General features: G+C 44.3%; 1 protein-coding gene across 1 annotated transcript in view; it reads right to left on the bottom strand.

Annotated features, from left to right (window-relative positions):
* The window catches only part of RAB3GAP2 (RAB3 GTPase activating non-catalytic protein subunit 2), a 149384-nt gene that overhangs the window by 48808 nt on the left and 88244 nt on the right, over positions 1 to 12332 (bottom strand). Inside the window, exons 13-16 of the mRNA XM_040351419.1 lie at positions 3890 to 4106; positions 1786 to 1929; positions 1337 to 1419; positions 841 to 905 (exon numbers count right to left, since the gene is read on the bottom strand). Coding sequence (XP_040207353.1) covers positions 841 to 905; positions 1337 to 1419; positions 1786 to 1929; positions 3890 to 4106 — 509 coding nt within the window. The remainder of the gene's footprint in view (positions 1 to 840; positions 906 to 1336; positions 1420 to 1785; positions 1930 to 3889; positions 4107 to 12332) is intronic.

Below are 12332 nucleotides of genomic sequence, written 5' to 3'. Positions count from 1 at the left end.
ATGCCTATCACAGAAAGGGATGGGACCAGAAGGAAGCCGCAAGCTTTAAAAAATGGACGCCCAAGGTACACTGACTTGAGTATAAGCCGAGAGGGGTATTTCCAGCCCTGAAAAACTTTGCTTATACTCGAGTATATACGGTATGTGTCACTTTTCAGTATCACTTACAACTCCATCTCCTCCGCTCCTCTTCCTATTGGGGTACCCCAAGGCTTCGTCCATGGGCCCCGAGTATTCTCGCTCTATACCTCTTCCCTGTTGATAACCTCCCATGGCTTCCAATACCACCTCTATGCTAACGACACCCATATCTATCTCTCCACTCCTCAACTGACCCCCTCGATCTCCTCACAGATCTCAAACTTAGTGAATGACATATCAGTATGGATCTCACACCACTTTCTCAAACTCAATCTTTCTAAAACTGAGCTTGTTATATTTCCTCCTTCCCGGTCCCCCCCCCATGACTTTACCATTAAGATCAACAGCACAACCATTGGTCCCTCCACACATGCTAGGGTGTTGGGTGTAGTCCTTGACTCTGACCTCTCCTTCAGCCCCTGATCTCTGCAAACTCATTTATTAAAGGGAAGCCTATTCCACACCCACTTAACAATTGTCCCTGAGCCACCCCCATCAAATTATTCCCTGCAGCGATTACTTTTTGTACCACCACCCACTCCCTTTAGAATGTAAGCTCTATGAGCAGGGCCCTCCTGTCCCTACTGTATTGTACTGTAATTGTGCTCTCCCCCCTCTACATTGTAAAGTGAACTGTTGGCGCTATATAAATCGTGTATTATAAAAATAATAATAATAATAATAATAATATTACCATACCTGTTTCTTAGTTGCTGGATATTTAATGTCTAAGAGAACCTCCTTTGCTTCTGCTTCAAGTTGCTCTGAAAAAATAAAAATACAACAAAGAGGACTACTAAGTCTACATCATTTTTTGAGAAGTGTGCTACTTGAATTTTTTTTGCGGGTGCTTAAAAGCAACCATCCAGAATCCTTATTTCATTTTCAGATTTAGATTACATAAATTGTAAGCCAATTGGCTGCCATTGGTAAGACTATTTGCTTTCAATATGCTCTTTATACATGGGCCATTTAACATGCTTTGTTCATTCAACAGTGTAGCGCCACCCAGTGCCAATTCTAGAAAAACAACATATCTGTCACAGTTGAGTTGTCTAAAAAAAAAAAAAAAAAAAAAAACTGCTCACTTGAATCAGTAGCAGTTTTTATTTACCGGTACTTTTAAAGTGCAATGACGAAACATAACATTATCCCACAAATAATAAAATATAAGAGCGTAAAATATTTAAATTACCGTAATTTGGAGATTTGGCTTTTAATAACGTGCGGAGTTTCTTTACTAGATGCAAGTCTTTGGCTCGTTCACACTTTTTGTCGCTGGAACAAGAAACAATGAAAAAAAAAAAGGAATATGAAAACACAGCACATAAATATATCCTTCACATACAGTAGTGCTTGATGCAATGTAAGTGACCGAGGTTCAGACAGAAGCATTGTAACCCCAAAAAAAATAAAAAGGGGGGTTGACCAGCTCTCCTTCAATAACAGATTTCTCTCTGCTGCATTAAATAGAGGAAACTTTGTAGGATACCACAGACTCCACACCAAGGCATGAATATTATGAATGGACAGGTCACAGAATGCAGTATTACTACAAAGTATAAAGGAGAGCAGATATGCACTTTCCAATATACATGAGGCCCATAGCGATGTTTTATTCAAAGTGTGGCTTAGCTCTCTTACCTGAGTGCCAGGTGGAATGGGATGTTCACTGTCCGTACATTTCCTGATACCGGATCAATCAGACAAATCTGATACGTCTGCGGCTGCCAACCCTGACTGGTGACGTTATTTAAGCCCATGATCTTATACCCAGGACACAGCAATCTGAAAAAAAAAAATGATTCAGTGAGCTAAAACATAAAGGGCACTAGTTCTTTTCACATACATTTACAGTTACATTTATTACAATATATTGGTCCACGCAATGCTGTATTCTGGCCTAGGCCAACAAGGCCCAGGCCTAGGGAAGCACTTTGCAGGGGGGCAGCACAGAAAGAGTCCCCACCGGCTTGCATTATACGGTTAGTGCAGCGTCAGTCTTATGGGCCGGACTGGGCTTAGAGGCAAATTAGTCCAGTGCCCCCATAAAGCGGCCGCACCGCTTCCGGTATGCGGGCGGTCGGCATTCCGCAACTGTAGGAAGGGGGCGCTGCTTCCAATTTTGACTGTCCTATCATCCTAGACCACAAACCTTCCTCACTGTGCTATGTGTTTCTGCTGCACCATTGGCATGGTTATATCTTCTTAGTCCTCCCCATAAAATTATCAGAAATTTGAGCTTAAAGTAGAACTATAGGCAACACTTTTTTTTTTCATTTTGGATAGAGTAAGGGAGGGTTATAGCCCCTGTCAGTTTACTTTTTACCATCCCTGTCAAGACAAGTGGCCCCGATCCTGGTCTTCTGGGATCCCTCGGCGGCTGTCGCGGCTCCTCCCCGCAGCAACTACACACAGACATCCGCGCCATTGGATGTGATTGACAGCAGCGCCAGCCAATGGCTGCGCTGCTTTTCACCCATCCACTGCAGCCAATTAACGTCTGGGCTTCAACTCGAAGAGGATAACGGGGACGAGCTTAGGACTTTCGAAGGGTCAGGTAAGTAAAACGGGGGCTGGGGGGGGGGGGGGGGGGGGCTGACATCATCTGATGTTTTTTCACCTTAAAGGGGTTGTAAAGGTAAAAAAAAAACATTTCCCTAAATAGCTTCCTTTACCTTAGTGCAGTCCTCCTTCACTTACCCCATCCTTCGATTTTGCTTTTAAATGTCCTTATTTCTTCTGAGAAATCCTCACTTCCTGTTCTTCTGTCTGTAACTCCACAGAGTAATAGGAGGCTTCTTTCCCTGGTGTGGAGAAAGGCTCTTGAGGGGGGAGGGGGCGAGCAGGAGGGTCAGGACGCTCTCTACTTTGCAGATAGAGAAAGGAGCTGTGTGTTAGTGCTCGCCCCCTCAAGTGGCTTTCTCCACACCAGGGAGAAAGCCTTGCATTACTGTGTGGAGTTACAGACAGAAGAACAAGAAGTGAGGATTTCTCAGAAGAAAAAAAGGACATGTAAAAGCAAAATGGAAGGATGAGGTAAGTGAAGGAGGACTGCACTAAGGTAAAGGAAGCTATTTAGGGATTTTTTTTTTACATTTACAACCCCTTTAAGTTAAGCCTAGGTCAGCACAAATCCTAAATACACTACTGGGTCCACGTTTATTAATACATTGGACCAGGTTTTATAGATTGCACCACTGCACCCAATTTGTCTTGAAGCTGAAAGTTGGTCAAAAGTCACTTGATGTCCACCTGGTTAACAAGCGTTTCGCTACTGCGAGCAGTGCATTTTTTTTAAATCTGAACTCGGTTTGCAAGTCTTGTGAGTGTTGTCTCGCAAAACGAGCAGGATTCAAACCAAAGCGCTGTGCAGTACCGCGTTTGGCCTGAGGTGAGGGGGCACGAATGCCGAGCGGAGCCTATCGGTGCCGTTCGGAAACGATCGGAAATACTCGGTTCCTGAGCCTTTCCAAGGTTTTCCCGAGTTCAGCCGAGCTGTCCACGGGCCTTTCAGAGTGTTCCCGAAGGCTCTCCGGCGCCTCCCCCCCCCACCTCTGGCTGCATGCGGTATTGCATGCCATTGAAGTCAATATATTTTAGTTTCTATTGACTTCAATGGGGAAACTCGCTTTGATATGCGAGTACTTTGGATTACGAGTATTCTCCGGGAACGGATTATGCTCGTAATCCGAGGTTCCACTGTATTTATTCTACTGAACTGATTAGTCTCCTGACTGGTCCCCACCTGCAGTGTTTGCCCACATTAAATGCTCCAACACGGGGTCCTTGCTGCGTGCTCCACACTTCCAGGATTCCCCGTCTGGGGGCGTAGATGACGAGGAACTGGGCCACGCGGCATGGACCCTGAACACTGCCAAATGGAGAATAATGGCTTCTCTCAGATTCTCTCTCTTGTAGGTCCTCCGTAATTTGCATCCATCCAATCTGAGCATCTCGATAGCCTGAAAAGACACCAACCAAGGAGGAATGATAAATGAATCCACACTACCTCTTTTTCCTGAAACACAACCTCATATGCAATTCCCCTGCCTCTGCTAGATCACTGGATGTCAGATGAATGCTGGATATAGCTAACCATAATGCCGAGACAAATAGTATTGGAAACAGGCAAAGTAGATGTAAACCACATTTTTTTCCTCTGTTGTTGCAACTCAGCACTGCTGATCTCCTGAAGCCCCTCTGCAGCCACTTCCTGTATACACAAACTTCAAAAAGGCTGCATTGTATTTTTTAGGGGGGGCTTCTTTATGTTAACAGTAGCGAAACATGCCTATATTATGAGCATCAGCTTCCACTAGATCAGCATGTGACAGGGTAACAACTCAAGTGATCAACTGTGAGATGGGGCAGAGCACTGTCACCCCACAAAAAGAACTTGCCAGACAAGACCTTCATGGCAGGATCACCAGATATTATTTTAAAGTAGCACATTAAGGCTCGGTTCACACGGGATGCCAATGCGGCTCCCAGCAGGAGTCCTGTGCGTCCTGGTTCACCGTTATAGGTCCAATTTCACCCTGAATTTTGGGCTGAATTCGGACCTGAAAACAGACCAAAAGACGCAAAGGGCTCCTGTGCAAAATTCACACCGGAGCCGCATCGGAGATATGAGAACCGGCTTCAAAGAGAGCCATTCACATTCTCGGAGATTCTGCATCCAATTCACAATAGTGTGAACCCAGCCTTACAGTGCCCTGAAAAAGCATTTATACCCCTTAAAAGTTTCCACATTTTGCCATGTTGCAACCAAAAATGTAAATCTATTTTATTGGGATTTTATGTGATAGTCCAACACAAAGTGGTACATAATTGTGGAGTGGAAGAAAAACAATCAATGGTTTTCTAAGTTTTTACAAATAAATGTCTGAAAATAGTGTGGTGTGCATTTGTATTCAGCCCCCCTGAGTCATTACTTTGTAGAACCTCCTTTCACTGAAATTACAGCTGCAAGTCTTTTTGGGGGTGTCTCTACCAGCTTTGCACATCTAGAGAGTGACATTTTTGCCCATTCTTCTTTGCAAAATAGCTCAAGCTCTGTCAGATTGGATGGAGAGTGTCTGAACAGCAATTTTCCAAGTCTTGCCACAGATTCTCAATTGGATTTAGGTCTGGACTTTGACCTGCCCATTCTTTTTTTTTTTTTTTTTTTTACCACCTCAGCTTTCATTTACCAAATTCTAGAGACCAGCTCATGATTTGATGCTTCTTACGTCTCAAGTTGTGGTTTGCATCATATGTGGTATTTATTCTGCAATTTTTTTTTTTTAATTCATAAGTATTACGGATTCTGAGTCGGCCAACCAATAGTTCAAAAAGGCATTAACCCTACGCCCTGTTGGTCGGAACCCAATAATATTTAACAGAAAAAGAATTTTTGCAATTATTTACGCCCTCCCCACCCCCCATGGCTCCCAGGGATCTCGTCCTATTCTCTTCTAACATATCCCCTGAGAAGTTCAGCAAAGGGAACTATTTTTGAATATCCCTCTGAAAGTAGTCGATAGAAGGGCGAGCGGGAGGTGCATGTGGGTTGATACCCACTTACACATTTCCTGTTCCTAACAAACCCTAACTCTTTCAGCGTAGCTCCATGTTTTTTTGTATTCCTTCCATTTTGCCCATTTCTCCCTATATTCCCCATTTCTTTCCAGGTGACTGTCCCTTAGTTCTTCTAACCTGTACGTTTCCTCTACTTCGTCTATCCAGTTCCAGACATGGGGGCTTTCCTTCTCCTGCCACTTTTTGGGAATGAGTCTCTTCGCTGCGTTTAAGAGATGGGGTAGTAAAGACTGCTTGTATTTTTTTACCCCTTCAAGACTGCCGTGGAAAAGCACGACCCAGGGGTCTTTCTTTATCTCCTCCCCCGTTATAACCTTTATTTGGGTCAATATTGTGTCCCAATAGCTTTGAATTTTTGGGCATAGCCACCATAAGTGGGCCATCGTGCCTATTTCTGAGCAACCCCGCCAGCACTCAGCTGGCTGGCTTGCTTTAAATTTATTAGCTTTATCAGGGGTGATATACCACCCTGAGAGGCACTTGTAATTTGCTTCGGCTGTGCGGACATCTATAGCAGATGAGTGAGTTAATTGAATAATCCTCTGAAAAGTGTTTGTCCCTCTCGTGATACCTAACTCTCTTTCCCATTTGTCTATGAAGGGTGCTTCTCCCCGAGACCCTATCTTGACCAATATCCCGTAGAGTTTAGTGATAGTGCCCTTTGAATTCTTGGATTTGCAGATCCTCTCAAGTGGGGTGAGCTCCGCCTCCGTCCGTAATGGGCGGGGGAGGTGCCACACAAAGTGATGCAGCTGAGAGTAATGCCACCTATCGAGATTCCAGTAGTCCGTTTTGGACTTCAAATCTCCGTAGGTCATTATCTCTCCGTCATTAATAATATCTCCTAAGTGCACTGTGTCTTTCCTAATCCAATTCCCGCCAATTTTGTTTTCCCCAGGTGCAAAATAAGGATTTTCTTTTAAATTCATTAGTGGGGAATTAAATTTCCCCTCTAGTTGTGCCTGAGTTCTATCCCATAATCTTAATGTGTGTCTTGTTATTTCATGTGTTTTGTGATCTAGTGCTCTGTGTTGTGTAGGGATCCATATGATATTATTCAAGTGTTTGCTAGTTAGCGCCTTCTCAATTTGCACCCATCTTTTATCTGGCCTGTCCCGGGCCCATTCAACCGCCCGCGATAGGACCGCCGCTTTATAGTAACTTTTGATGTCCGGAACACCCAACCCGCCATGCAGCTTTACCTGTTTTAGTGTGGAGAGAGAAATTCTATGCTTCTTGTTTTTCCATACATAGTTTAGTAGCAAGGTATTCAGAATGCTCAGAAATTGCTGTGGAAGGGCGATTGGTACCAGTAAAAATTTATAAAGAATTTTTGGGACTACGACCATCTTCAGCATGTTTATACGTCCGATCCAAGATATAGGTTTGTTTACCGTGTTTTTTAATTCGTTCTTGATTTCATTTAGTAAGGGAACATAGTTTATTTTATACATCTTCTGTACTGTATTGGCTAGTTTAATACCTAGGTACTTTAGTTCTTTAGTCCAGGGAAAGGCACAGACTTCTTTTACTAATCCTACCTCTCTTTTATTTAAATTTATATTCAAAATTTCTGATTTATTTATATTTATTTTAAAGTTAGAAATATTCCCGTATTGTTTCAATACTTTGGAGAGCTTTGAAATGGATTTGATCGGGTTGGTTACATAAAATAAAATATCATCGGCGAAGGCCGATAATTTATGTTCCTCCCCGTCTACTCCTACTCCGTTGATATCGGGATCCTTACGGATAGTAGCCAATAGTGGCTCCAAGGATAGTATGAAGAGAAGGGGTGATAAGGGGCACCCCTGCCTTGTTCCATTTTTCATTTCGAATGGTTCCGATAACGTTCCGTTTATTTTAATTTTTGCGGTAGGATGGAGGTACAGTGTTTCAATCCAACGGGACATCCTATTTCCTATTCCCATGATAGTAAGGGTCTTCATCATAAGCCCCCAGTCTACCCTGTCAAAAGCTTTCTCAGCGTCAACTGACAGGAATAGACCGGGGGATTTATTCTGCCTAATGGTCTGAAGCAGGAGAATTGCCCTTAGGCTATTATCTTTGCCCTCTCTGTTGGGTACAAATCCTACCTGATCGGGGTGCACCAAAGAGTGCATAACCCCCTTCAGGCGTCCTGCAAGGATTTTGGCAAACAGCTTGATGTCTGCATTTAACAGCGAAATAGGTCTGTATCCCGAACAGAGAGTGCTGTCCTTCCCTTCTTTCAATATTAGCGTGATCACGGCCGCTGTTGCTTCACTGCTGGCTTCGAATTCGGAGCCTAGCCCATTAAAATATTTGCACATCCTTGGAATCAATATATTGCTAAATCTCTTATAATACATGGTTGAGAACCCGTCCGGACCCGGGCTTTTTCCGCCCGTGGAGGTATTTAGTGCTATTTTAATTTCTGCCTCGGTTATGGGGCGATCCATATCCAAACTCTCCATCTCCTCCAATCTAGGGAGTCCTGCCTTTGCAAGAAAGTCTCTAGTCTCTTCTTCCCTTTCCCCTTCCTGCAAACCTGGGTGTTTTATTGTGTATAATTCCTCGTAATAGTTTTTGAAACTGTCTGCGATTTCGGGAGTTGCATGAGCCAAGTTCCCATTTTTCCCCTTAATTTTTTCAATGTAGTTCCTAGTTTTCTTTTTTTGGGCCATTTTGGCTAACAGCTTACTTGGTTTATTACCCCATATGTACCTCTCCTTGGAGATGCAGTTTAGTTTGTACCTTGCTTCCTGTTCCATGATTTCCTTAAGTGCATCTCTTTTCAGGGTTAGATTAAGGTAGGTCTCTTTTAATCTTTGCTCTTTGTGTTTACTTTCTAGGGTCTCTATCTCTTTCCTCAGGGAGTTGGCTTTATTTTTCCTTTCTTTTTTTTTTTTTAGCGGCCTCGGCAATTAAAATTCCTCTGATATACGCTTTGTGCGTCTCCCAAAGGGTTGCGCTGGAAATCCCCGCTGTATCGTTGATATGAAAGAATTGTTTTAGTTCGGCCTCCACTCTTCTAGCCCCTCCTTCATCTCGGATCAGGCTATCATCTAGGCGCCACACCGGCCTCTGCCTCTTTTGTGTAGATAATATAATTTTCATTGTTATTGGAGCATGGTCTGACACCGTCATGATTCCAATTTCAGTCTCTGTAATAGAGTCTAGCAGCCCGTGATCTGCCAAGATGTAGTCTATTCTAGAGTACGTTCCGTGGGGAGGGGAGAAAAATGTGTAGTCATGTTCTTTTGGATGAAAAATCCGCCAAACGTCCACTAATTGGCGTTCGTGTAGCTTATGTTTGATTCTCTGCAAATGCTCATTTTTTGTCACCTTCCCACGGAACGTACTATCTTCTGTCGGATTAAATACAAAGTTTAAATCCCCCATCAGTATTATATATCCCTCCGCAAAGTTATTCAGTTTTCCCAAAATTTTACCTAAGTATTGGGTTGGGTGTACGTTTGGTGCATATATATTTGCTAGAGTATAGATTACATTTTCGAACTTTATTTTGAGAAATAAAAATCTCCCTTCGGGGTCCGTCAGCCTCGCCTCAAGCGTGAATCCAAAGCCTCTTGTAAACCCGATAGCCACACCCCTTGCTCGTTTGGAGATGGAGTCACCATAAAACCAAACGGGGTATACCGGGGAGTATAATTTAATGTTTGCGTCAATGGTCAAGTGAGATTCTTGGATAAATACCACATCTGCTCTGAGGTGCTCCAGCTCAGCCAAGACTTTTAGTCTTTTGACAGCTGAATTTAGACCCTTTACATTGTAGGATAAAAATTTAACTTCAGTCATTTCCTATTACTGGATCGTTCCGTGAACTTGCTGGACTTTCTAAGAGATCCCCTGGGAGCCATTTTCCCTGTTCCCTCCCTATTTTGAAGGGGGAGAATATTCTCTCCCCTTCCAAAACCACCCCTCGATCCCCCCCTCCCCCCCCTTGCCTAGGCCCATGCATCGCCTCTGAACCGTGGGGATCCACAGTATCCCCTCCCCGTCGGTTCTTTTGGATGAGGTGTAGCACTCAGCGCCCCTCCCATACATTGTCTCCTGGAATTTCCCGGGAGATCGATCTTATATGTGTGGGGGAACGGATCCTCCCTACTTGTTCCCCTCTCCGATCACCCACCCTCCGTCCCCTCCCCCTCTCCCCCCCTCTATGCCAATCTCTCAGGACCACCCCAGGGGGCCGCTATTTTCTAGTCCCTATTCAACCCATCCCTATTCAACCCAATCAGGTAACTCAATCAACGGTATATCCAGTTTACGGCAGAACCCTACCAATTCCTCAGGGAATGTTAATTTGGCTGATATACCCTCTCTAAACCCTATCAAGCAAGCCGGGAAGCCCCATTGGTAATTTATATTAGATTTCCGCATTTGTTCCAATAAGGGTTTTAAGTGCCTTCTTCTGGACAGGGTTTCCCAGGCCAAGTCCGTGAAGATCTGGATCTCAGTCCCGTCATAGGATAAGGGAGGCTTTCTTCTCAGTTTTTGCCAGATTTCCTCTTTATCTTCGAAGTGTCTGAACCTGGCAATTATGTCCCTGTGCCAGTTTCCTCCTCCCTCCCTTGTCTTTCCAACTCGATGTACCCTTTCTATTTTGAGGGGGCCTTCCGAACCATTGTTTAGGAGGGGAAGGAACAAATCGTTGAGAATTTTCCTCAGGTCTTCGCCCCTCTCCTCCTTAACCGCTCGTATCCTTAGGTTTTGCCTTCTGTTACGGTTCTCGTGGTCTTCTAGACGGTATTGCAGTAACCTCTGGTTTTGTTTCATATTCAGATGTTGGATTTTTAATTCTTTTAGTTCAAGATCCTGCTTTTCTATTTTTTTCTCTGCTTCCTCTACCCGTTCTAACGTATGGAATAAATCCGTTCTTAGGGTGCTGATTTCCTCTCTTATTACATTCTCCAACCTCCTTAACATAGCATCCATTTCCCCCTTTGTGGGAATGTGAGAGTCCAAGCTAGGGTCTTCTATTTGGCTGACTGCATGATCAAGTTCTGTTGAGGTATCCGCGCTTGGGGTTTCTGCCCCCCCTATTCCCTTTTTATTTGTCCCAGTTTTTTCTGTTTTTTTTATCAGCCCTGGGCTCTTAGAACTTCCTTCCGGCGTCATATAGTGTCTGATCGTACTGGTAGTGGAGGTATCTTTAGGTATTTTCGGGGCCGCCCCCCTAGTTGATCTATTCATGTTATATTTCTTTATCGCTCTGATGCGTTTCCCCAGTTTGATCGGAGGATGAGGAGCTTCTCCCCCTCCCCCTTTTTTATTTTTTTTATTTTTTTATGAAAGTTTTTATAACTCCCTAGGGGGCAATTTTGCACAATTTTGGGGGTGTTAATTAAATCTTGGTGAGTATTTGACACCGGGTGTTTCCATTAATTAAGAGAAACAAGGGATGGGCCGGGGATTCTCCCGCTTGCGCTGAGACGGGTTTTTGAAAAGGAGGGTTGCACGTCCTTGGTAATAAAGGCTGAGCACTCCCTATTTGGATTTGAAATTATCTTGGGGTTTTTCCACTGCGGGATGCCTTGCGGTTTTTACGCAGCGACAGTCCTATGGTATGGGCTGTATTTGCACCCCCCTTCTTTTTTTCCTTTTCTTTTTTCTTTGCTTTATAATTTAGTCAGCGCCTAGTGTGTAGTGGGACATGCCATACGATGGCCGTCGATAACTTCCTCTCAACCCTCCCGTACTTAGCAGACGTTTTTATAGATGCAAGATCTAGGGTCTCTCAGACATCTAGCACCCTTCGCCCTGGGCCGTAGTGTATGCTGCCTAAGAGCTTGTGGGCCTGAGACGATTGGGCATCTTGGGCAGGAGAGTCAAACACCATCCAGCACTGAGTTCGCCTCCAGATGACCCGGCGATATAGGGAGTATTACTTGCCAACCCCTGAGATTTCAGACAGTGCTTCGAAACATGCCCCTTCCAGGCTTTAAATTTAATTGGTGGAGGCAGGTGCCGTGTCTATGAGATGGCTGGTGCTTTTGTGCTTGTCTACCAGAGTGAATGTCTGCCGTCTGTAAGGCTATCAACCCATAGAGGCATGGATTTCTGTGTAAATATGTATGAGGAGAGACAAATAGAGCTTGTGTAAGCCACATTCACTCCAGGTACCCCTCTGCTGTATAGCAAATTTTGCCAGATACCACAAGTCCCCTCGTTAGTGAGTTCACTCTTTGCTCTTACTGAAGCAGCTCTGAGGTATCTGTGGGTAAATTGCTACATTGTCTTTCTATAGCAGAGAAGGGAGGAGAGAAAAACAAACTCAATGGCAAACGCTGACAAAGTAAGGTTCTAACCATTACCTGCATTTTCAGATTGTCCACCTGGGTTAATTATCCTGTAGAAGTGCTTCCATAGGAAAAAAAAGAAGAAGGTTTGCATAAATATTACCTCAATGCTTTTCTGGGCTCCATAAGGACTGATGAGGAGCCGTGATCCACGGGGGGCCGAGAGCCATAAGCACCCACCGTACGACGCTGCAGACAACAGCACCTGTTCCCCGCTGTCTGTGCCGCTCGGTACAACTCCTCCTTCAGAGAGCGGTGGGGAGAGTGAGGAAGAGAGGGGGGGCCTCGGCTAAGACGGCGGGG

Source organism: Rana temporaria, chromosome 4 (genome assembly GCF_905171775.1).
Source record: "Rana temporaria chromosome 4, aRanTem1.1, whole genome shotgun sequence".
Taxonomy (NCBI): Eukaryota; Metazoa; Chordata; class Amphibia; order Anura; family Ranidae; genus Rana; species Rana temporaria.
The sequence above is the reverse complement of the archived record's forward strand: the minus strand, read 5'-3'. Positions and strand labels throughout refer to the sequence as shown.